The sequence below is a fragment of the Haemaphysalis longicornis genome, unplaced genomic scaffold (assembly GCF_048455015.1).
Source record: "Haemaphysalis longicornis isolate Haplotype H1 unplaced genomic scaffold, Haemaphysalis longicornis Haplotype H1 scaffold_10, whole genome shotgun sequence".
NCBI lineage: Eukaryota > Metazoa > Arthropoda > Arachnida > Ixodida > Ixodidae > Haemaphysalis > Haemaphysalis longicornis.
Window position 1 is genome coordinate 149666915 of NW_027526204.1, and position 26539 is coordinate 149693453.

Here is a 26539-nt window from a genome sequence, read left to right on the forward strand (position 1 = left end):
ACCCACTTTTAAAGATGCATTACCTGCTAGCCCGCCGTCTTTCAAGCAAACTTTTATTCTTTAGCCACAAATGTCTTCATGTCAAATCACAATGAGCAGGCTCAATGAAACGTTCTGTCCGCAATAAAATAAGAAGTCCTGTTTGAGTGTGCTCTTGGCAACTGTCCCCAAAGCAGCTCACTGCCCGTCAGGCCAGTACCAAAGACAAATGAACAGACATCGTAAAGCCTGAATCTATTTTATTTTCCTTTATGGCCACCGCCAGCTTTTATACAAGCTCAGCGCAGACAAAAAAGATGCAACAATGTCTCCTCTGCGTGACACACACTGGAATGTCTGCTTTCTCCGGGCAAAAATAAATTAATGACTCCGAGAAAAATACACTATGGTACGACATCGGCACAGCTCGTACAACGCAGCCATGGTTCTTTCGATGTCCTGTCCTATGCCAACTGCTTCAGGACGGCATTGGTTCACAAAGAGAGAGAGAAAGAGAGAAAAAAAAAAGAGAATGCAGAGAAACAGTCACAACAACATCACAACAGTGAGCCCTTGCGTGCTCCTTGCATTGCATAGAGAACATCCTTCTCCACAGTGTCGATGGAAACGTCTCTCAAGGCTCCTCCTCTACTTGTATCCTCAAACTTGTGCCATGATAGCTGATACAAAGTTCAACTTAACCGGCTTGGGCACTCATACGCAACAACATATTTAAAAAAAAAAAAAGCAAAAGTGACAGCTAAACCACTATAAAATAGCCTTCCGGCGTGCCTAGAATAAAATAAGCAAGCTCAGTACGTAATCGATACACCTTTTCTTTTGCAAAGATCGTTGTTCCAAGGACCCGTATCCTGTCTTTGCATGCAGTGCCGTTCCGACATCATCGCATCTCAACAAAAAAACGTTCCCCGAACCTCGCTAATTTAAATTTTTCTCTCAATCCGCCCTTAACACTGCCTTTCAGCTATTGCACTTCCAAGCTTTCTGTGAAAGCCCTCCTACTACCGGTAACTTTTTGAGCGCAGAAACCACAGTTCTTCCCAAAAAAGGCATCACCGTTCTCATAAAAAGCCGTCTGTGCATAACACTCTTACACGTATGTTTTCGAGGTCATCCTTGGATGTCCTCGCTCTCAAAAAGACTTCTGGAAGTCTCGACTGACCCCTCTATAAACCTCTCCGTGAGCCTTGATGTCGCTCTAGTGAAAAAGGATTTTAATAAAAACAGCGCAAGGAAATAAAAAAAAGGAGGGTGGGGGGGAAGAAGCGTCTGCATAAGCAACAACGACTAGTGGTGCGAGATGTTGAAGGCCGTTCCGACTCGTAGGAAGAACTTCCGCAGAACTGCCCGTATCGCCGGCTTCACCTCCATGCAGGTCAGCTCGCACAGGTACGGATAATACACCGACGCGTGAGCACGAAACTGAAAACGAAAGAAAATACAGCATAAAATGGACTTCCAGGTCAGCCCATACATGAGAGGTCACTTCCAAACTGTCATCGACCCGCTATTGGCTTTGGGCACTTCTCGCAAATTGCCATCTTGACCGGAAGCTGTATGATTTGCCACGTACTTCTGGCTGACGAGCCAAGTGTACTAGAAGCGTACTACAAATTTTAGAGCTGATAAAAAAGGCTTCTGATTGAATTCCCACAAAATTTCTGAAGTCATAAACATGGCCAGTAAAGTTGTATCAGGCCGGCGGGACTTGTTTCGTACAGCTTTACTGCTTCATAATAGCTGCAGAAAGGTTCGATCTTCAAGGTGACAGCAGGCCTCTGATGTGAACAGCAGGACATTGACATAACACTGGTTTAGCAGTACGCTCCACCACAGCGTGCACAGGCATGCACGGATTGCGGATGCCTTTCCTTTCTCTACATCCCTGGACTTTCGAAGGCTAACAAAGGGGAGGTAAGGCTCTCAAGGAAGAGCAGTAGGAAGAGGGAAGAGCAAGGGGGAGATGGAAGAGCAGACGGAAGGGCAGTAGGAACCTGCGGAGTAAGAGCAGGAGGAATAGCACAGGGGAAAGAGCAGTAGGAAGAAGGAAGAGCAAAAAAGAAGAGGAGTAAGAGCAGGAGGAAAAGCACGGGGAGAGAGCAGAAGGAAGATGAGGAGTAAGACCACGGGGGAAAGAGCAGTAGGAAGAGCAGGGGAAAGAGTAAAACAAAGATGAAAAAGCAGAAGGCAGGGGGAAGCGAAGGAGGAAGAGTGGGAGAAAGGGTAAGAGGAAGAGGAGGAGGATGAGCATGAGGGAAAGAGCAGAAGGAAGACGAGGAACAAGAGCAGGGGAAGAGTAGACAAAAAATGGAAAAGCAAAAGGAAGAGTGGGAGGAAGGGTAGGAGCATAGCTAGGGGAAAGAGCAGGAAGAAGGATGGGAAGAAAGGTAAGAAGAGGAGCACGGGAAAAAGAGAAGAAGGAAGAGCAGGATGATGACGAGTAAGAGCAGGGGAAGAGTAAAACAAAGAGGGAAGAGCAGAAGGAAGAGCAGGGGGGAACAGTGGGAGGAAGAGCAGGAGGAGAAAGAGGAGCAGTAAGAGCGGGGGAGGGCAAAGAGCGGGAGGAAGCAGGCCCCCTCACCCGCTCGTCGTCCAGCCTGTGGACGCGCGTGAGGAAGAGCAGCAGGAGGGAGTCCCAGGACTCGCGGTGGCTCTCGGTGGCCAGGGCCAGGTAGTACTCGAGGGCCTCGCGGCACACCCCGATGAGCCGGTCCTGGACCGTGTGCCAGGCCTCCTGGCGACCCTCGTCCCGGTACATGCGGAACAGCACCCGCAGCACGCACGCCAGGCTCTGGGCCTCCTGCGAGTGTCATTACGGACGCGCATTGGCAACCAGCTACGGATTCGTACGGAGTGGCCATTGCTCGGCAGGTAGGCGGTTATATGACAGAATTGCCCAATGTTCACCAGTTGCAGAACTCCCCATAGGCCCCACATATAAAAAAACAGTCCACGTTGGCCTTGTGCACTGGAGGCAAATAGGTGCAAGCATGGGAAAAGTTGGCTAGCCTGCCATCTATTACAGAAAGTCAAAGAAACTCAAGTGCTTGTGGACACTACCGTTACTCATAAAAGAAAAACTGCGGAAACATATGGAAACGTTGCCTGGTTTGGTGTTTCTATATTAAGTTTCGTTCTTAAATAAATTCTCAGCAAAGTTCAGTTTCTGTCTCCTAGGTCAGCATCAATGAAGCAGGGATGTTCGTGTTGTCCAGATTCTGAAGCAGAGTTTCACGAGTGGCGTATATTGATCAACTCTGAGGGAACTGAACTCTACTGCGCTTTAAAACAGCAGCGAGACCTGTGTGAGCAGGTTGGGCTTGACGTTCCCCCGGAACCCCGCCCGCCAGAGCAGGTTGCGCTGCTCGCCGTCCGAGTTGAAGGCCTTGGCGAAGCGGTGCGACTCCAGCAGGCAGTCTACCAGCTGCAGCAGCTGCGCCGAGGTCAGGAAGCTGTACATGCCCTGCTCCTCCTGCTGCTGGTCCAGGGAGAGCTGGCGGCCCAGCAGGGAGGGAAAGCCCCCTCCAGAAGAAGAGGAGGAGTTGTGGTGACCGCCCCCTCCGACAGTGGCGGAGATTCCCTGCTGCTGCTGCTGCTGAGGGGGCACCACCTCTGCCTGCAAAAGGTGCAGCACAACCGTTTTGATAAAAGGAGCAGCAGGCATAGAGCTGGGCCTTGCGGCACACCACAATAAGAATATCATTGGGGATAGAGTTGGGCCTTGAGGGACACCACAATAAAAAGAGTGTTGGGGGTAGAACTGGGCCTTGAGGCACACCACAATAAAACACGTTGGGGGATAGAGCTGGGCATCGAGGCACACCACAATACGAAGAGTGTTGGGGATAGAGTTGGGCCTTGTGGCAGACCGCAAAAGAGGGCCACATTACTGCACACCGTGGGTGTGAAGGTGTGACTTATGCAGCGATGCAAGTATGTAGAAAGGAAAATGAACACAGCAGAAACAGCACAATAAACGGGACAAGGAAGGACAACAGGGCGATGCACTGACGAATAATCAAATCCTTCATTTCCGTTCCTGCACTGTTTCTGCAGTCTTTGAAAATGTACCAACCCGGCCTAATTTCTACCTTGCGGAAAATGAAGTAAACAAAACTCGGTTTGGCCATCAGTGGGATGCCAGGAAGGGTACGAAGGCCAAGAATTACCTGAGCAGCTGCAAGGTTTTCAGCGTCCTCTTTCCGACTTGTGGCCGGGAAGAAGACAATGTTGTCGATTGTCTGTATGAGCTCTAGTTGCACCACACACTTGATCTTCAGGGAGTTGAACAGGACTTCGTCCTCTACACACGGCCATGCGAGAAAAAGTAGGCATTACAGGCCTCGCAGGTTTTAAGTTCCCACACTTGTCTGCACACACAATCAATTCAGAATAAAAATGCACATCGCTCAAACAACTATGTCAAACACAGCGACGCTTGCAGTTTTCGTTCATAAACGTGATTTTAATGAGTCTTTTTAAAGCACTTTCGTGCACAATATGGCGAAGCCACAGGGTATATACCCTCAAGTACCCTCAAAAAGACCAACAACCAATGTTGATCAAGAATATGCTCCCTTGTGGACATGAAAGTCTGCCTTTTATATAGGCCGAAAACATGTAAAGAATTCCTAATTAGTATCTCAATCTCAGTGACCCCAAGCACACCTAAAATGGTATGAGTGCAATTACCAAATTATCTATACACTGACAGATGAGCTTCCCAATTTTTTTTGCATTGGTGAATAGTGGGCAATGGGGGTGGTAAGTGGGGGCCAGGCAGACTATTACAGCAATCAAAAAGAGCATTTTTACAAAACAAACCCTGTAATGGCTAACAGAGCCCCTTCAAGAAGACACCCCCCTCCCAGTGAGAAAAATTCGCTTGTGCATTTGTCAAGGTGAAAAGGACAGGCAACAGTTTACTTGTTCGCGTGTCCGAATCCTCAGGAACGTTTGTCACTGGTTCCTGGATTGCTCCCACGTCCTTGTTGGGCTTCCAAGTCAGCAACCTGCATGGAACAACGCGGATCCATTCCACCGAAATGTCTCATGCATCATTTGTTAGGTTTATTTGATTTGACTGTAGGGTTTAATGCACCGACGCAACGAAGGCGGTAAGGCACACCGTAATGGAGGGCTCCGGATTAATTTTGACCACTTGGGGATCTTTAACATGTGCCGAAATCTCGTACACACGGACATTTTCACTTTTCACCTCTATCAGAAAAGCAGCCGCCGTGGCCAGGAATCGAACCCGCATCCTCGTGCAGCACAACGCCTTACCCACTGAGCCACCGCGGTGGGTATTAAATGTTAGCTTGTCCCCTCAAGATGACAGCCCGCACCGATTCCACAAAAGCCACAAATGCTAGGCTGTTCCCGGCAGCCAAACAAAGCTAAATACCTCGACACAAATCCACACTGCCATTTTGCATCATCACTGGAAATGCTACAGCCGATTTCAAGTTAAGAACAACAACAGCCTTGCAACTGCACATTGATTGCATTGTAACAACAAAAAAAAAGTCTAAAAACAAACTAGTATGCACAGCTTTCGAAATGATGTCTCAAGCTTGACGCACGGAATCATCCGCTTTGTTACACAGCCTCGTTTTTGTCATTGCGCTCATTTAGAAGGCCGCAAAGTGGGCCTATACAAGAATTTGCTCTGTAGAATTTTTATGTAGATTCGAAGAATTTGCTCTGTAGTTGTGTATTTGCTAGAATTGACAAGAATCGTAAGTCACTGTCTTGCTAGCACCTAATGCTTTAAAGGGCCCTGCAACACTCTTTGAACAGTGCAAATAAACCTGTGCGACATTTAGATTACACTGCCAGTAATACCTGAGCCACAAAATACAAACGCACGTGAAGTGGTGAGCTCGCAAATCGCTGCAAAAGATGCGGAAAAACCAACCGCACGCTCTTCAATTTCCCTCTTTATGCACCGCTGGCACCGCCGAAGTAATGTCATTTGCGTGGTGGCTGTCTTATTGGTTGTCACTGACCAACTTCATGGATTATTTCTCGCATTTCCTGTGACGATCCGCCATCGTCGGCACTGTGCACCAACCTCTTCTATGCCTGAACCTGTACAAACAGTTTTGTCTCTGTTGTGTTTTGAGTGCACGTGGAGTTTTAGTGACGAACTCAGTACTTCCCCTTCAACCAGACCACTCGACAACAAACGTTTATTGCTTCAAAAACGCCGTGCCAGCCTGAGCGCGCTTCAGCGAGTGGGCAGCCATGCCTACTTTTTTTGTGGCACCACACCGGAAATAGACCCCTGCACGTTGCAGAGAAAAGGCGGAAACTCCCCAGCCTGTGACATATCAAAGGCTGCGCAAGAGAACGCCACCAGCCACCCCCTCTCTGGGAGAGAGCACGCAGATTTCGTTGTGTCGCCCGCAGTCGAATTGAGAGGGAACCATTATGGGCGATTTCTCATCGCACGTAGTTTTGGTGATAGTGAACGGATTTTCATAATTCTTGTGGGATTTTGAGTAGTCGATTGTAAGTGCTGCAGGGTCCCTTTAAATGGGTTGATTCGACTTGATCAACGAATGGTGCAAAGGCCACCAGAGCCGGGACCTGGGCTAGTTGGCGTCTTCGCAGTTGTGTCAGTGTGTTTCACTCACAAGACTGACAAGGACAGAAAAAGGGGTGCTTTATGCAGGTGTACACCTCTGAACACCTCCCGTCCAAGAACCACTGTTCAGGAGAAGCAGACTGAACCCACACACCTTCTAGACAGCTGCTTAACATCGGAGCTGGAGCGCCACTTACGTTGCAGGCAGGGTAGTCCGGAATATGTCCAGCATACACTGGCACGTCTTGTCCCAGGTTTCCGTGTTGAACTTAGTCCCATTGGAAATCACCAAGTTCTCCAGGCAGTTGGTGCCCGACCTTGCCAGCTGTTTGTTGTCTGCGAGTGGGAAGCAGCGCCTGAGAGACTTTGCCAGTTTTACGATCTCGTCGCTCTGACATGTCACATTTATCATCATCACCCCCATCATCATCAGAGTAACCACCATCGCCACCATCTGCCTATTTACATTGACTGCAGACAAAGACCTCTCCCACAAACTTCCAACGGTTCCTGTCCTGCACTGTCCAAACCAAATTTTTGCCCCAGAATGACTTCGCTCAACGACCCTGTGCAGAGCACAGCCTCACAAGACCTGCCACAGCCTAGATTCTGTACCAGCTCCATCTACTTCCATTAACTACAGGCTTTCTTCCTTCACTTCCGACGATGGTGATAACGAACCCCACATGTTTGTACCGCTTCTTTCCTTCTACGTGAGACGGATCTCTGCTGTGCCGCTCACCTTGCTGCACACACCAGTGCAGCTGGACAAAGAGATCGTCGAGCAGAAGGTTCCCCAGCACGTCGTAGTACTGGGTGAACACGTCCACGATGGCGTACAGCGCGTGGTTGCACGTGGTTGTCATCCACTCGGCCTTCTGGAGTATTGCCACGGAAGGGGAGGGGGGAACATCCTTAGAGGCAGCAGAGATGCAAAAAACTCTCAAGTGAATCGTAGGCGCATTCTACCCTTGAGTTCGGCCTTGAAGCACACCACAATAAAAAGCGTTGGGGGGTAGAGTTGGACATCGAGGCACACCACAATACGAAGAGTGTCGGGGATAGAGTTAGGCCTTGTGGCACACCACAAAAGAGGGCTACATAACTGCACACCGTGGGTGTGAGGGCACAGTACTAGGGTCACAATTTATACGTCATCCAGGCGCCCTCATTGCTGACAATGAAAGTTAAAAAACTACCACCAGCTCTCTTACGGAAAGACATGGCTGTCAGGAGAAACAATGTGCCAACGTGTTTCTCGGCGACATTGCCCGTCTCTCACCTCATTGTGCCGTTCTGGCAGTTTCATGTTGTCAAAGATGCGGAAGATGATCTGGAACAGGTCCTGCCACCAGTGGGGGCGGAACGATGAGCCGTAGGTCTTCACCACCTCAAACATGACCGTTAGCGCCCGCGTCCGGATGTCCAGCTTGCACCTGCAATGACAGAACGGCAATATTCACAGGGAGGAAACAAAGTGGGGGATAGTTCGGGACCCTGCGGCACACCCACAAACGCACTCCAGCATGTTTTTGCTGGCTGGCAACAAGAAGCGGAAAACAAAGGAAGATGTGAAAAAAGCTCTCCATATTTGGCTTTCCAAACTTTTAGGACGACAGTGATGAAAAGATATGGGCGGCACGGCTGGCATTACAGACAGCTGCCAAGAAAACGCCAGCAATTGTGGGGGATGGCATTTTCAATGTAACCATTATCGCATTTAAAATATTGAAGAGTCACAGAAACTATTCTCTCTACTTGGCACACAAACAACTCTAGGGCCGGTTGTTTTCAGGGCAGCCTTTCAAGGAATAAACAGCGTTCACCCATTAAATGTTCAAGCCACGCCTCTCCCATATGATTCCTGGTGAAGTGTGTAAAGCTTACATTAAATATTTCAAATTAAAACTTCAAACAACCCATATTCCCCTTTTAACATGTTTGCAACAGTGGTAGACTAGACTAACCCTGCATTCCAATAGAAACCACCAACAATTAATTCAATGGTTAATCTTTCACCCAATTTGACATTGTGAGAAATGACCACAACACAGCGATAACTGTTTGAATCTCAGAATGAAATTATGAAATTTGTGTGCGCCTAGATTCTTGCCTATTTCTTTTTTCTTACTGCACTCACTCAGCAAAGCCTATTCAAGAAAGAAAGTGGCCCCAAAAAAAAAACACAGACGGGGTATCGATGGGCAGTGGCGAGGCACCGTACCGGTTGACGATGCAGGAGAGCTCGAAGAGTATGGGGAACCACCCGCGCACCCACACGCGGTCCTCCTCAGGCACTGTCTGGTCCTCCATGTTGTGGTCCCGGAAGGTGCGCGGCTGCTCCGCCACGTACTTGGCGCAGTGCCGGATCAGCCGGATCGACTCCATTGACGTGTCCGGGAAGCACGCGTTGCACGCAAACTCCGACAGGCACTTCACCGCGTCCTGTACGTGCAAAGACAAGGATGGGCAGTTCTCTTCTTTTGTTCTTCTCGCTTTCAAATAGAACAGAGCATGGAAACTCCAGCAGCCAGACGATGGCTAAGTAACTATTTTCACAGCTGAAGCTGGAAGCACGGATCTTAAAAGCACGGATAATACCCCTGTTACAAGGCCAATCTAATGTTTAAAGTGACAGACATTAGCTGTTAATGACATTCAGTTTGGCTGTGTGGGTCTACACAGCGAAACAAATGTCATTTGATAGTGATAGCGGTGATGATTAGCGAGCTCACAAAATTATATTTCAAGTGCATATAGAATGTTTTAATATAATATTTTTTAAAGACATAACAGAAGGTTATTTCTTTTAAATGAAAACAAGAAAATCACCTGTTTAGGTGACATCAGTAGACATCACAAGCCGAGACAAGTCTGCAAAAATTCTGTATTAGGGTAGCGCACGCATTGGGGACGAGATTTTCCTTTTTGTTATAACTTGTTTGTCTTTCTTTATTTTAAAAACAGCATGAAAGGGAAATACAAGTTTACTAACAGTTTTTAGAAACAGTGTTATTTGGTTTATTACTAAACTTCCTTCTCTAGTGACGCACCACTGCTGTCGAGGCTACTCATCTGGCTGCTGAATGAGCTCCCGAACCTCAGTTAGCCACTAAATGTCATTTGCTTCGAATGACATTCGATATTCCCGTGTAGCACCAAATTAATGACATTTAGAGCAAATGACATTTGCTCTAAACGATGTTAGATCTGCCGTGTGACAGGGGTATAAGATAAAAACTTGTCTTCGAGAACATCTTGAAGTAGCGCAAAGTCGACACGGACACAAGAAGAAAGAAGCAGACAGAACACAGCCCTGGTTTACTACCTCCTTCTCATGTTCATGCTGAGTTTGTGCAACTTCAAGATTTTCAAGAACCACTACCAACTAGCCTAAATGTCGATTCCTCTACAACTCTTCTTTGGCTCGGGCATACATACAAAAAAAAAAAAAAAAAAACCAACCTCTCACACAGAAACAGAGCAGTACCCAGGAAATTCCCCTGTTGTAGAGGACGCACGGCAGACACCTCAAAACAATATCTTCAGACACCACCTTGAAACAGCACTGAGCTCACAAGCAAAGTGGGGGATAGTTCTGGACCCTGCGGAACACCCACAAACGCACACCAGCATGGTTTTGCTGGCTGGTGACAAGAAGCGGGAAACAAAGGAACATGTGAAGGAAAATGCCTGAAGCTCTAGTGCGCGACAGTTTTCCATCACATTGCGCCTATCAAGCCCTGTAAAATGATACAATCACGGAATGAATGCGAGCGCTCAGCACGCACCTGAAAGGAGTCGACGAGGGCGAGAAAGTGTTGCCCGTATGTCTGTGTGACGATGCGGCCGGTCGTCTGGAAGGCGAGCTCCACAATGCCTTCGTCCCGATCTGAGGCCGCAATGTGGAACACGCTGAAGATGTTCTTCCAGCCAGACTTGATGTTGGCTGCCTGTAAGGGGCACAGAGCGCACTTCAGGAAAGCTGCGCACAAATCAACTCCCTCCCCCACTGTGAATGCGCAGCAATGAAAAATATAAATGACGTAGACAAGAGAATGAAAACCTATTCACCCTACTTCGTTTGAAAACCGAACGGAGTGACCAAGACCATTCCTTCAGGCTACACTTTAAAAACAGCCAAAGCACTGTCTAGTAGGAGTCCGCCTGAGAGGTCATCTTTAGCTGTTACATGATATACCCCTTTGAACACTTTTTTACCGCGGTAACTTGCCAAACCTTTTAAGAGGCATGGCAAGTTAACGCATTCACCAAAATTTTCTTCCCTCCTTATCAAACATTTAAAAAAAAATGTGCTGCAGAGAGCAAAAGGTAATTTGGTTGTCATTGCACGGCCCTCCAGTTATGCAGCTAAATCCTGTCAGCAAACAACCCGGACTAATGCAACAGCTTAACAGCTAAAGCTCTGTTAGCTCAACAGCGAACCCCTTCTAGCCCAACAACTAACCCCATTAGCCCAACAGTGTAACAGCCAAGTCCCGATAGCCCATCAGCTGTACACTGTTAGCCTTACAGCCACAGGCTTATCTAGACCAACAGCCACGAAGAAAATATCCCAGGAAACAGGCCTACATCCAGCGAGCGAGCTACAACGACAAGGCAAGCCCCTGAAGTAGTCTGCACTTAATAGCACGTCCACAAGCAGGCAATACCCAGCCCACCCTCGAAGCCTGACCACTAACCCTTGCAAGCCAGACAGCGAAACCCTGTTGACCAAAAACTAAGCCTAGCAGAGCCATGTGACAGCAATCCCACATTCTCCTGCCTACAAGCAGCGGCACTTGCCTGCGAGTTGACCATTTGGGCGACGCAGCGCACGACCATGTCGCGGATGGTGGGCGACCGGTTGCGCTTGACGATGTGCTCGAAGGGCCGCAGAAAGTCCTTCTGGAAGCGGAAATTTGGGAACTCGCCCTTCTCGATGAACTTCATCGAGAGCTGGCGCAGCGAGTCGAGGGCGAAGAAGGCCACGTCCTCGGAGGGGGAGCAGCCGACGCGGTTGAAGTGCTCCCCGAGCACCTCCCAGATGCGCGACCACTGCAGCCGGATGCGGCCCATGTTGTAGTATGAGATCTCCACAATCTTCTGCAGGCTGAACATGCGCGGGTGCGACGGGTTCGCCAGCTCCTCAAGTGACACCTGCCAATGAAAAGAAGGAACAAGGGAGACATCCTTCAGCGCTCTAACAAAAAAGGATGACTCAGCATTTTTGTAGCTCCAGAGATTTGATTGATTGATTGCAGGGTTTAAAGCGCTGATGCAATGCAGGTGATGAGGCGCGCCATAGTGGAGGGCTCCGGATTAATTTTGATCACCTGGGGGCCTTTAATGTGCGCCGAAATCTCCGAAACACGGGCGTTTTTATTTATAGCTCCAGAGATTCTCTCAAGAGCAATCACCAAGTGACGTCTTCACGTCTTGAAATGACCTGAACTCGCAAAATGGTTGATTCTATTTTGTTACAGCAAAACCTCCTTTCCGGAGACACCGTTACGAGAGACACTTGGTTATACCAGGCATTTGAATAAAAATGCTTTGGTTGGTTTTCCTATGTTTGCCATGTTAGAACATCGCATAAAAGAGACCTTGGTTACAAGAGGCATGTTTCTAGGGTCCCTTGAGTCTCTTTTGTAACGAGGTTTTACTGTAAAAGCTGCCGCCCTCTTAATAAAACGTTCACTGGAACTGCTTCACCGATCTGTTCCCTCAGTGACATTTTTGTCTCAGAATTCAACCATACTGCGATTAGCCAATGCATAAAAAAAAGGAATTCCGAAAACTCGTTGGTTAATGAACTCATACTTCTAGTGAACTTTAACACAGGATAAGAAGAAAAGACGAAACACAGGCTAGTGACAAAGAAGGAAAAGACAAAATACACGCTGGCTGATGGCTTCTAGCTGATGGCTAGCTGATGGCTTCTACGATTTTCAAGCGGAAAGTTACCTCTAACAGGCTCCTCTTACCAAAGGGAACTAAACAAGTTTGCTAAGGCAATTAAACAAGAGGTCAAAGCACAGCCCTTCGAAGTGACTGAAACCGAATCCAGCGCAGAAGTGGCTCTCACCTGGCAGAGGGCCCGCACAAAGTCCACGATGGCGTTTCCGTCCAGCCGTGTGGAGCCCGTGAAGATGCGGTCGACGGCCACCACCACGCTCTGGGAGCTGGTCTCCCCCATGGACTCCTGCAGCATCGCCATCTGCTTCTGGTCCATGGGCGGTCCGGGACGCGTCACTGGAGTCACAGCAGGACAGGAGAGAGAGTCACGTAACACCGTCTTTCAATCATCACCACCATCATCATCATCCTTATCGTCGTCATGCTTGTGCCTACCACAGAATTAAGGATGCCTCTTCCATGTTCCTCTAGCCATTCGTCCTTTGAAATGCCCCAGACCACGGGTTGGCAATTTGAGGTCAAGCAGCAGTGTTCGTACAGGATTCAGGGACAAGAATTCAAGGATATTCAAGGACTTTCAAGGCCCTGCCAAGGCGTTTTCAAGTGTGCAGAGGAGCACGTGTCCTAACGTTTCACTACTGTTTTCACACGCTAAACGTCTGCTTTTTTACATCTAAAAAAAAATGTCCTCAAGAAAAATTTATTTGGAACAGCTCCACCCTTTGCAAGTGGACAAGTTTACCCCGACCCACAGTAATACTGAGGGAGCTTTACAAAAGCCGTGCCATCTTGAACTTTTTCGAGCTTTGCAAATTAATACGCAGTCTCGAATAGCGAGGAACATAACTTAGCACCCCTGTCATTCTCATCCCCAAAATTTCTGTGTTCATTAAGGGGAGATTTACGACGCCAATCGCTCTGCCCACCATTGCACCCATCAAAATAAAATATTCCTGTAAAACTTAGGAGCTAGACACACTGTGTTCTCACATTTAGAGTTTTACTTATCTGTGCCCATTTTTACTTGACCCTGGAGTGTAAGCACTATTCGTTTTCGAAACATGGGGCATAGCAACGGGAAGATATGTAAAATGAATAAGGATGAGGCAATGCAGAAAGCAGTATGGAGAATTGGAAGGGCAACTATGCTAATTTCTGCCTCGCCTGATGCAGGGATTTCGTTCCATACAAGCCATTGTATAAAGCAGCATGCCTGTGCTCCCAAGCTGACTTTAAATTATAAAAGCAGTACAAAGCAGCATTGCTGCACCCCCATGCTGGCTTTAAATTGTAAAATATGTTTTGGATGGGGAGCATGCAGGGCCACACTGATATAACCCGCAAAAACCAATGGTCACGTAATCGGGTCCCCCCTTTGTTGCCCAAAGAAATCAAGGGTTTTCAAGGAAAAGGAAAAAACTCCAGGCTTTCAAGGCCCTTGAAAACTCAATTTCAAGGGTTTTCAAGGACCTGTACGAACCCTGAAGCAGTACTTCGCGGCGCTCAGCACGGCGTCAGAACCCCCCTCCCTCCCACCTCCCCTCGTCACCCCTTACATTTAAAGACCAACATGGCAATTGCAATCTTCCAGTTTCTATTCCATGATTTCTATTCGAGTTTTGGGATTTCTATTACCATTTTGTACACTATTTTCAATTAGCCGATTTGTTCTCTTTGCCTGGGAAGTCCTCCGCCGTGTCGGCTTCATGCAACTCGACCCACCGCCTCAAGAGGTTACTGACCCCTGCCCTAGACCCCTTTGGGGCGAAGCACCTTAGGACCTCGCTTTGTCCGGGGCTTGGCGTCCGTGTACACAGTGCTGCGCATGCGCGAGGAGCATTGGATTGGATTGGATTTGGTTGGATTGGATTGAAATGGATTGGGTTGAAATGGATTGGATTGGATTGGATTAAATTGAATTCTATCGGATTGGATTGAATTGGAATTGTATATACGGTACACACGCGTTGTCACTCATTTACATGCACGAGTGGGCAATGTAATGGGTGATTTACGGTAAGAACGGTCGCCAGTGCTTCGCCCACTCGTCATGATTCACTTCGTGGAGATGCGTGGATTTTTTTGCCCTCGGAGTTTTCAGATTTTATCCTGCTATACAGTTAGGGGTCTCCCACCACTTGTAGCCTCGCAAAAGCTGGAGCGACAGATGGCAGGTGGGGTGGAGAGCTCAAGCCTTGCGAGTCATCCTGCAAAGAAAACTTCACCCCCTGCACAGTTGTGGAACGAAAGGCGACGATGACCGTAGCACCAAGAGACCAGAAGCGAGCTGCGTCGATCAAGGAACAAGCTCATGCGGAGAACATTGCGTGTACTTTGATTCCAGATGGGGACCAATATTTCTTCCACAGCGAGGTTTTACTGCTCAGCTTTGATTTGCAACCATATACAGCTGCACTTGTGTAGGCGGTACTTCAGAGAAAACTCAGGCAGGACATGGGCTACATAAAACAGCAGGACATGGGCTACATGGCTACATAAGAAATGATAAGAACCAAGCAGACAGATAATTTTAGTTGGAAGGACATTCAGGCATAACATATAAGAGTGGTACGATATCCAGGGGCAAGCAGTGGGTGCAGCCCGTGAAGAACAAAAGCAGTTGGAAATCATTGAGAGGAACATTTTTCAAGCAGTGGACGAGCAGTGGGAAATGATACTACTGTGGTGGTAGTACCACAGAACATAGTGGTGATAATTCTGGCTACCCTGACAATGATCATAATGGGTAACCCTGTCCCTCTCGCATGATTACCAGGAATGGCTCAATGATATTAAAGATCGCAGATTAAAAGTTTCCAACTCTGAGCAATGACATATAAGGATGAAGACATCGACACCAGGTGTCTTGTTAGTGACGGTTGTGGCAGCTACCGTAACCTTTGACACCAATCAAAGTGCCTGGCACTGGCTCCTCCCACAATACGAAAAGCTCGCCGTGTTTATTCGAACATTAAGGTGAAGTTTTTTTTTTCTAAAATCTGTAGTCTCAAAGTCATACCTCACATGATACTCGAAGCTCAGTGTATATATATATAAATATATATAAGAAAAGAAAACTTCGAACAAGGTAGAAACCATGATTGTTGCCACAATTGTTGCCAACGTCAGGGCAAGTCTGACAAAGGCAAGTCTCTTTGCTGAAACGTTGGCAACAAATCGTGGTTTCTACCTTGTTTGAAGTTTTTTCTTGTGTTCTCTACCATCTTCAAAGTTTTATTGCTCCCTATATATATATATATATATATATATATATATATATATATATTGTGATTTCTTTTACTCTCCAAACTGCACCCTCACCTCATAATTGTGACTGCCTTATAATCAAATAAATACGGTGTGAAGACGACAACCGAGTGCCGAGCACGCGTCCACTCACGCTCCATGGGGTCGAGTACGCTGTCCTGGAGTGCCCCTCCCGCTCCTCCACCGCCGCCGCCGTGGTGGTGGCCCGCCACCGAGCCCTGGGTGGAGCCCGAGCCCCCGCCCAGGTACCGGGGCTTGACCCCCGTGCCGATGAGCTGGGCCAGCTCGAGCTGCGAGATGCAGCGCAGGATGTCCAGCCACGACTTGCCCAGGTAGTTGCCGTCCATGTGGGCCACCGTGATGAGCGTCTTGATCGTGTCGATGTTCTTGCTCTTCATCTCCGTGATCGGAGAGTTGGCCGTCAGCAGCGTGAAGCGCGCCAGCGCTTGCACGTACGCGTTGCGCTCCAGCTGCAATGGCAAGAGGGGAAAGAAGAAGGGGAGAAGGGGGTACACAGTGCAATGGCTCAGACACACCGACACCACCTCACCAATACAAGAAAGCCCTAGGTGCTACACTACGAAATAAAGCAACACAGAAAAAGCTTTTTGAACTTACTGTTCCATTAGCTTTCTGTATACATACGGACACAAATGTCCGTAAGGATACAGACATACGGATGCCCGTAAACACACTGGCATATGAATGTCCATAGATGTATACGGACACTGTACCACTACAACGAGATACTATATCATACATACTGTAAACGACTTTTTGTCAAGCCACCTGATGCGATTTGCAAGTGCTATAGGGCACAACGCCATAAGGCACAAGGTGCTGCACAACTAAATAAATGAACAAAGGAAAAGCTTTTGGAACTTGCTCTTCCATTAGCCTTCTGTACACATGCAGACATACAAATGTCAGTAAAGATACGGACATACAAATGCCCTCAAACATACGGGCATATGAATGGCTGCAGACGTACAGACATACAGATGTCCATAACCATACGGACATCGTAGCACTACAAATGAGATGCCGTACCATACACTTTTTGTCCAGCCACTTGGCACGAGTTGCAAGTGCTATACTTTTAACATTTTATTGGTAAGCTTACCATTTTGCAAATCAAACCAAATCTCAAATTTTGAAGATTTTGTGGGTACTAAACCTTGATTAATAGGATGAACGAAGAGTAACAAGATAAAGAACTGGGCTACTTGGTCCTAGGAATCTCCTCTCTTTCCTGTACTATTGAGTTTATGTTCCTGACATCAGGTTATTTGCTCTCGTAAAAACCAGGGTAAGTTATGCAAGGCTGCATAACAATTACGACGCCTTGCATGTGCACAAGGAGCGATGAGGAGTTGTTCTCATCAATTAGTTTATAGTAATTGCCTTTTTTTATTACAAATCCCTCTTTGCCACATCTTGCCTGCACACAAGATACTTGCATGCTTCCATGTGCATTTAGACTAGCAAAGTAGTAGCCCACCTGTTGACTATAAAATGTTTCCCCAGGAGCAGGGGTGAGACAGCTAAATCAGTTTTGGGAGCACTTTTGGGAGCAGCGAAATTTTGATTTTGGAGCAGGAGAATCTTGATTTGGAGCAGAAGAACAACATTTATTATGTCACCTTAGGAGCCTAAAAAATCAAATTTTTGGCAACTTGGAGGAAAAAACTGCACTTTTTAATCGGTTTCGAACGTGCATATAACGCTGAAACAGCCTTTCAATAAGGTTTTTTTTTTCACCGGAGCATCACAAGGTACAGACTGCACTACCTTTTTACAAACCATTTTTTTTTACTTCTTAGGCTCTGTGCTAGTACGGAAGTGCCGTCGAAGATATTGAATTGAAAAACTAAGCAATCGTAAGGCATTTTTATTATCATGTGGATGCCGAAATTAATATTTTTGTAATCCCATACTTGGCCTTACGCACAAGAGTAGAGAGCCCCGGCCAAAATTGCGCAAAGTGTGGGTTTGCTGACAGTCGTCGCACCCCACCAGCACTCCCATTTCGATTCCCAAGGTGCACGTTCACTACGATCGTAATTTGAGTAGCGTTGGTATGTTTAGCCACCTTTCTCTTGGCATTAAATTTCACTTCGGATAGATCAACCATTAGTACAAGCATGCAATAATAGCCCGTCCCGCTATCGGACACTGCTTGAACATTTTGCGGCGATCTATAGCCTGCGCCGCCACTTCGGCAGTGTCGATCGCCCCATTCCTGCGGCTCGCGAGCTCGTTGCCAAAGGCAGCAATAACTAAGCGTTTTATAACACTGCAATGAGTCCGAAATTTCATTTCAAGCACGCACCACTCCTCACACTCAAGGCCGAAACATGGCAAATTCGCGGGCACCACGTTGTTTTTGAACTCCCGTCTTTCGAGTCGCGCAACTTCCCGCAACAACTCAAACGACTAAATTCAAATCCAGCCACCTCCATAACCAAAACCACGGCAGAAATCGGCGAAGAGCGCTCTGCCCGAACCCCGAGCAACTGCTTCACCCAGCGGACACGTTTTCCAATCTTCACCACACCAAGATGGCGGCGCCCAGTACTGTCGTTCCGGAGATACGGCGCCCCGAAAATTGCTGTTTTTTCATCAACTTGCACAAGCAGTTTGTCGCCTCCGTACACAGTATTTTTTTCTGCAGGAATTTGCAATGGTTTTCTATCGGAAAACGTTAAACACTCACAGAATATTATAACATGTGCAACCCGACATTGTCATTTTTGAAAAAAAAAAACTGTCTCGGGGACAATTTTATGCCAATTTTTTTTTAAATGGCCAATCAATTAAACCTTTACAAACAGCATGACCTTGGGGGTGCTGGAAAATTATGCCAACAGTAAGCATTTTCCACCTGAAACTGACGGGAGCGTTAAAATCCTTGGCTTTCGGGCTGTTTTGGAGCAGTTTGGCGCAATTTTTGCAATTTTCAAGCTTTTGGAGCAGCCTGGCGCAGGAAAACAAATTTGTATCAAAACTGCGCAATATGCGCAGCTGTCTCACCCCTGCAGGAGTCTTAACTAACCCAAAAGTAGCTCACCTGTCAAGCACACAATGCACACGCAGAAAAACGTTTTACCTAATAACGCAACTGTTTGCACCTGCCCCAACTTGCAGCCAGCAATGCACGCCTCCAATAAGAATGGAGACGAGTTCATGGTTACGATTAAGTAGAAGCAACAGGCAATGTTTCTGAACAACACATGCCCTTTGTCTTTTTCCTCCAATAATTTTTTACAAGGAAATGCAGAGAAATGAAAAAACACACAGAAGCCAGCTGCCAGAAGCGAGGGCCCACTCACAGTCATATGGAAGATGCAAGCGATGCGGATGGCACACCGGATTCCATCCAGGCACAGTGCCGCAATCTCCGGGTCGTCACAGTCTTGCAGGCCCACACTGAAGGCAGCCAGAAACGGTGTCCAAGCCAGCTGGAGTGGCAGGAGAGAGAGAGAGAGCCAAGTGACTGCGCATAGCCCTTGCAATCAATACCGTTAAACGCAACCGACTACAAAACCAAGGAGCTGTTGGAAACACACCAAGGACAACACTCGTTTGCTCCTTAAAGGAGCCATGAAGAGAAAACACAAGTTTGGTTCATTCGAAAGATTGCCTCGTTAGAACCATAACGACACCACTTATAACGCAAACTTCGCTCAAATAAGCTACATAATTAGGAAAAAAGGAAATGACCATGCGACCCACCAGCTCATTTTCCGCAACAGAACCTATGATGTCACTTGGGAATGCTCTGCGAATGGCGGAGGCCGGCAAAAGCAAACGCATGTTAGGCAGGGCTTACAGTGTGCATAGCGAGCTAAATGCCCGTGAAACATACTGCACATTCTTATTATGACAAAGAACGGTGGAGTAAACGGTTGAAGTTCCGAACGAACACACAAGCGTGTGCGCCAATGCGTACGAAACTACCGCCTGGCCGAGCTCGACATCTCGCCGTCGCGCAGACGAATTTTCGGGTTCGAAGCGCTCTGACCTTGGGGGAAAAATGCCGTAAACATCGCGCATTGACGCTCGTATCTTTCTGGTCGAAGCAGAGAGCTCGCGCGAACGGCTTTCCATACACGACACCGGCCAACTGGCATAAGCGATACTGCTACTGAAGTTGAACTATTATTAACCGTAATAAAAATACGGCACATACGTACCAGTCTATATTCGTCCGTCGCGACGGGGCTGACGAGGCAGCGGTGCCGACGGCTGGGCGTTCGTCTGTTGTGGCTATCGCGGAATGGTCGCTTTCCCGTCCACCGCGTATCCCACAACTCTTGCCGCTCGTGCACTTAGAAGCATTGAGCGTTCAAGTGGTGTGAGGTTGTTAAATGCAAGCCCTAGCTCCTCGGCGAGAGTTTTGTTCTCCGGATCAGGCGATTCCATGACTAGGGCTGCGGGTGCACTAGGTTTTACAAGTATTTTTAAAATGGCCGCCGTCTCGGTCGACTCCCGCATGTGGGTGCTATACGGAGTCGACATACTAAGTATCTGTTTCATGGACCGGCCCGTGTGACGCCGTTGCTCACGTCACCAAATGTGCAATTTTAGCGGGAGATTTAAAATTTTGGCTTAAATTGCCTTATTTCTCAGTGAATAAAGCACCATTTGCTTCCGGGAAAGCGCTTGGGGTACTATGAAACACCTAATCTTTCGAATAAAACAAACTTTTGTTTTCTCTTCATGGCTCCTTTAAATCAAGAAACAGGAAGGACATGTGTGCCATTTTACAATTCACTGACAAGGAGACCTGTATTCAAGTTTAGCAGCCTTCTGTAAAGATGTTTAGTTGAGAACCTGCAGCCAGCTTGGTCACAATGGGTGAAACCTATCAAAACATGAGTTACAGCTGTGCTTTGACGCCACTTCAGTGAGGCCCTTAACTGCACCGTTTCAAAGCACATCCTTCCAGACAGCCTTCGTAACGCCACTTTCATGACACCCCGGCTGTTATACACCTTCCCTAGATCTGGCATTGTGCCACTCCTGTTACAGACATCCATTACTCCATTTACATTATACTTTCACCACATTAGCTCAGTTACAAACATCCGTTACAGCATATCCACTACAGACTTTCGCTACAAGTTTCCCTTTACAAATCTTTACTTGTTCACTCGCAGCTCATGAGTTCTAGTATGGAACATCTCTTACACCCCATCCTTGACGGACCTATTCAGGATCAGACAGGCTTCTCATTGGACCCACACCATTACACAACCAAAACTGCACGCTTCTACCAAAGCTCTTTCACAATGCACGTGTCCTAAACGCAAACGTATTGAACGCTTATAGGTTTCTAAAAGGACAATGGTGCCCAAAAGGAACAGGCACAAAAGGGGCGAAGTGAAAGGGACCTGCCTTGAACATGGGCCGCACGTGCTCCAGGTGCTTTGCGCACGTGAACGAGGCCTGCACGTGACTGACACTCTCCATGAGGGCCTTGGCCGTGCGTGCCATCTGCTCCATCTCCATGTTGTACAGCAGGCGGCGCTTCTTCTCGCTCGACACGCCTGCGGACAGACACATCACAAAGACAGAGAGAGAGAGATAAGAACGGGCACGTTAAAAATGGTTCCTCTGCAACTTAGTAAAAGCATATCCTTTCACGCAATTCTTGAGTAAGCTTTGTCGCAAGCTTCATCTTGCTTAATGCCACGCGTCACTGCCGGATTGAAAAGAAAGACAGGGATTTTACAAAGTGACGGCAGAAATTCCTGTCATGTGACATTATTAAAGCAAAGCTTTCTTTTTATGTCTCACTGATGGCATCTGCAGTCCGGCTCAAAACCCACTGCAGGAAAGCCAACTTCCGCCTGTAAAGCATACTCTGCCTCATATATACTCTTTCACAGGTGAAGCCTGCTTTAGGTTTCTCGTATCAACAGAGGAATCCTTCACGAAAAAGCTTTGCGTTCAACCATCACCATCATTAGGCTGAGAGGTGTATAATTTTTGCTGTTGTAAAAAGTCACAGGTGTGATGGGCAGGCCATGCTGTTCTGGGTCACCGCTGAGACCAGACATCACTCGGAATTGGCGTATCCTAGACAGAATCCCTGTTACCAAATTTCGAACTCATAGTTCTTGTCTTTTTTGTCCCACAGGTATGTACGTGTGACTGGTAAACAGCCTACCACCTCAAATTTCGATTTGCGGCCAATTTTAGAACTCACCCCGTTTCAGTGAACAGAAAAAAAGTAAAAATTTGCGAGCGCGATTATTCAGGTTTCGGGAAGCATGTCACTGATACTTGCAATCGCGCACATTCCAAAACTCTTGCAGATTCCGGCCCATCATTGTTCTTTTGTGTCATCTACCATAAGCCACAGCAAGACGAATGGAGTTGCAATTTAGACATTGCACAATGTGAATGCTTCAAGTAGCATGAAATGTTGTCAGTCTTGTTTGCAACGCTTACGACCCAAGAAGCAAGACCACCAAAAACTTTCCCCTAGCATGATGTTCCCAAGTATACAAGTGGTATAGGGAAAAAAGTTGTCATAAAGATCTGACTAAACACGTATGTGCATTCACCAGCAATGACCGAAATTCACACAAATAGTATGCCCCCATCTTGCTTTTGCAACGACAACGCACTTTCACTAACATCGCCCTGCACCAGATTCTAAGCCTCTTTAACTGAACTTTAAATACATATACAGTCGAGTCCACAATCAGATATAACAATTGAATCCGGTCACAGCGTGCACCAAAACTGTGAGCTATCACCGGCTTTCCAAGTCAACCACACTGAGATGGAGTTCACATCCCTTCCACTCCTCGGAAAACGCGTCGACTGCGCCGCTTACGGGGAAGCAAAGGGAGGGGAGCGCAGTTTCCTTCTGAGCCCCCCTCCCGGCGCCGCCGATTTGGCGTCGTCCCCGCGCCGCTCACACGTTCGCATGGCACGTTCTGTTGTGTCACGTACACACCACTTTGAATTTGACTGGGTGACTCTTAACTGCCTCCGTTTTTCCACAGAAGGGCTGTCAACAAGGCCAATTTTTAGGGGCGAAGCTCCTAAAGCCGTGGGTCTGTCCATCCCTTGTGTCTCGTGGTACGTGACCGCCTAGTTCGATGACTCACTCGCAGGTGGCGCTACGTGACCGCCTAGTTCGATGACTCACTCGCAGGTGGCACTACGTGACCGCCTAGTTCGATGACTCACTCGCAGGTGGCGCTGGTGTGAGTGATGTCATGATGACGTCACTCGCACGTGACTGACACTATAAAAGGCAATCGCTGTTGACGCGCTTCCTCTTTCGCAACGAGTCACCGGATGGAGGAGGTGGTTGTTGACAAGGCTGCGGAGCGGAGGGCGCGCAGGGCGGCGGCAGCGCGCGCTCGCCGACAGGATCCCGCCGTGCGAAAGAGAGGCCGAAGCATCTCGTCTAGAAAGTCGCGCTTAAACGGCGCGTCGGCAGCTTCGGGCTGAGCTCGCTTGATGCGTTTTGCAGCCGCCTCGCGAGCTCTCACTGCATCGGGGTTTGCCTGCCGATACGAGCGCTTGCTTGCAGCCTCACGAACCCTACAACGACAACAACAAACGAACAAGAACAAAATAAAAGAACAAAATAAAAGTTGATTTGTACAATGTACGCACACAGTCTTACGTCTTTCTTAATGATGTAATGGGCGAACTTTCACGGGAGAGTTACGGTTACCGATGATCTCCCCCTCTCGAGCTTCGCCCCACTTATCATCATTCATTCCGTGGATATGGCGTGATTTTTTTATTTGGAAATGTCTGAGTGCCTCATTGAATAGGTGATCATTGTGCAGGTATGTGCTGCGGACAGCGGTGACAGTTACGACTGTGACGAGGTTCCACAGCCTACTCAGGCAGTGTTTTCGCAGGAGGCCCAACGCATGACACAGACCTTCAAGGAATTCGTTTCCGCCAAGGACCTTTCGCCGCTTTCGCTCAGCTAGGAGAAGCACTTATAGATGCTCTTGGTAAAGATGTGTGCCAGGTTCATGTGCAGCGAACAAAGCTGACCGACTATGGCTTCGTTTCTGTAAATAAGCTGTAGTACGACCTTGCTTGCATGCAAATAAAATGTTTCGAGCTCTATCGCATCTTTTTGTCGCAACCCACTTATAACAATTATCGGTTATAACGATAGAATTTCCTTGGCACTTGGATATTTTTATAAGTGGACTAGACTGTTCACACATACATATATAAAATGAGGGCTGCCCCAGAATCCTGCAAGTACAGTGAATTGGGCTCCCGTAGTGGCTAACTGCTGAGAGTGAAAGTTACTTTCGGCAACCGGACAAGAGGAAGTTTGCGAAGTGTTCCGTACTCTGCTTGCCCGTGACGCGACTCGCCGTGGTCTTGACCTTGATCTCGTTGCCGGCAATCTCATCGTAAATTTGGGAGAGCTCTTCCTCCGGTATGTCCTTGCTGTCATTGATCCCACGGTTCATCGAGATGTAGTCCTCCTTGGTCATTTTCGTCTTCACCTACCAAGGAAGAGAAGAGGCAATGGGCTCAACAGGTGGCGAGATCAAGGCCCCTCCAAAAGAATAGAATGTACAAAGGAGACATTCCTCCTAGAGGGAATACAGAACCCAGAACAAAAACGACTCAGTTGTCAAGTGTAGCAGCAAGTTACCTAGACGTTGCCTTTTGTGCTTAGTCAACACTAAAGCCCATATGCAAAGCAACATAAAGCCCAGTCAATATAACGCATTTAGTTTGTTCTGCTCCCAATGTCACAGGGATCCCCTAGATAAGTCTTCACTACACCATGCAAAAGCAACACAGTAAGTAGGTTTGTTCTAAAAAATTATTGGATAATCCCTCTTGCTTGTTTTGACCCCGTGGGGCCTCTTATCGGCCCGTTGGCGAGTTGAACGCCACAAAATGCTTAATGGGGCGGACCACCGATTTTTGTTGCGTACGTGTTCTCTAGCTTATATGAAAGCCAGCGTTTTAACAGACGAGTAACCACGTGCAATTTATGAACAAATTGGCGGAAATAATTTTAATCTGGCACTAAACTTTTTGAAATCTGAAGGGTGGCGGATTATAGTGTAGAAACTTGACACTACGAGTGTCCTGGTAACATGACCTGCAAACCTTGCAGCTACTGAAACTGCTGAAGCGTTCAATCATTTGTTGAAAACCTTTTAACGTAAGTATTTGTATAAGTTTAAATTGTATATGTATTTTTAAGGGGGGACACTGGTCTTAAAACAGCCTCTTTTAATTTTCAAGCAACCTTTGTGAAACGTGTCAGTCTTGCTGCTTTTCTCCCACTGATTTCAGATATGCCATTATTTTCTCAGTAGGTCAATTAGTTCCCAAGATAATTAGTACTAATTAGCCATTTTTAGTCAAGCAATAGACAAAACAGTGTTGGTCATAAAACTGTAATCTTTATATTTTCCAATACTATGAGCCCTGGTGAGTGCAATAATCGAAGCAGTTTTTTGATGCATCGCTTGGAACTAATTTTAGAGCTCATTAAACTTTGGTAGCACCGGTGGCAAGGAGCCATTTTGAGGGCCCATTTCAAACACCAAAGTTTAATGAGCTGTAAAATTAGTTCCAAGCGATGCATCAAAAAACTGCTTCGATTATTGCACTCACCAGGGTTCATAGTATTGGAAAATATAAAGATTACAGTTTTATGACCAACACTGTTTTGTCTATTGCTTGACTAAAAATGGCTAATTAGTGCTAATTATCTTGGGAACTAATTGACCTACTGAGAAAATAATGGCATATTTGAAATCAGTGGGTGAAAAGCAGCAAGACTGACAAGTTTCACAAAGGTTGCTTGAAAATTAAAAGAAATTGTTTTAAGACCAGTGTCCCCCCTTAAACATTCTTTTGAAAATTTTAAAGACATGCCGCCTGCCACCACTAGGCTGCTCTCAGTGTGGCTAACTGAACCTCCATGCCCAGAACCAACGGCAGCGGTCAGTAAACAGACCCAGTGAAGAAGCTTTGACGATTCTGCTTGCGTCATGGGCGTTTCGTCTGCCGAAATATTCGTTTTCACTTTTCAGAAATGGAAATGGCAGCTTAAAAAAAAGAAAAGACGCGCCCGGGAGAATCTAACTGCGGACCTCCACAACATGAAGCCAGCATTCTAGCTATCGTCTATATCAACATATGGCGACGCCGTGCAAAATGGACTAGCGATTAAAAGAACCCACAAAGGAATAAAAAAGCCTGCAATTCAAAATTCTTTTAGCTGGGGACAAGTTCTTAAATGTCATTTTTCATTTCGCATACAGACAAAAGTATGTGGCCGCGCTGCTGTATGTCATGGTTGCCAGCACGATTTTGGGAGGACACATACGGCTCGTTGATCTAAAAATTTCTATTGAAAAAGTTCTAGGGCGTTATCAGTGAAACTGTGTCATGCTAAGGTGTTTTAAGGGATGCCCTTTCATTTGGGATAGATAACATACACTCGACAAAAATCAGTTGTCTGTCCCTTTAATGGATTTTTGGAGTGCTGCTGCTAGCCCTAGACAGCTAGCCAAGATCGCCACTCTTCATAGCGGCCCCAACTCCACAGCTTGCATCGACATTTTGACTAGAGAAACAGACAACTTGAAGCAATGAGCTGTAATGAGTAACCGGCATTGCTTACTTGTGGGCTGTGCAAGTCCGTCGTAAGCATAATGATGGAGTATGCCAAAACGTAGGCTGTATCTGCACTCGCAAACAAACGGTTGCTGGAACGCACAAAGAAAA

At 47.1% G+C, this 26539-nt stretch overlaps 1 protein-coding gene across 1 annotated transcript in view; it reads right to left on the reverse strand.

Annotated features, from left to right (window-relative positions):
• Positions 1-222: 222 nt before the first annotated feature.
• Sec71 (ADP ribosylation factor guanine nucleotide exchange factor Sec71) overlaps positions 223-26539 on the reverse strand; it is a 47468-nt gene continuing 21151 nt past the window's right edge. Inside the window, exons 12-28 of the mRNA XM_077691196.1 lie at positions 26436-26520; positions 24129-24288; positions 21179-21330; positions 19111-19239; positions 15912-16248; positions 12681-12847; positions 11395-11752; positions 10384-10541; positions 8817-9037; positions 7875-8028; positions 7335-7470; positions 6790-6928; positions 4927-5012; positions 4170-4303; positions 3302-3616; positions 2582-2800; positions 223-1422 (exon numbers count right to left, since the gene is read on the reverse strand). Of these exons, the coding sequence (XP_077547322.1) occupies positions 1288-1422; positions 2582-2800; positions 3302-3616; positions 4170-4303; positions 4927-5012; positions 6790-6928; positions 7335-7470; positions 7875-8028; positions 8817-9037; positions 10384-10541; positions 11395-11752; positions 12681-12847; positions 15912-16248; positions 19111-19239; positions 21179-21330; positions 24129-24288; positions 26436-26520 (3085 nt within the window). The 3' untranslated portion in view covers positions 223-1287. The remainder of the gene's footprint in view (positions 1423-2581; positions 2801-3301; positions 3617-4169; positions 4304-4926; positions 5013-6789; positions 6929-7334; positions 7471-7874; positions 8029-8816; positions 9038-10383; positions 10542-11394; positions 11753-12680; positions 12848-15911; positions 16249-19110; positions 19240-21178; positions 21331-24128; positions 24289-26435; positions 26521-26539) is intronic.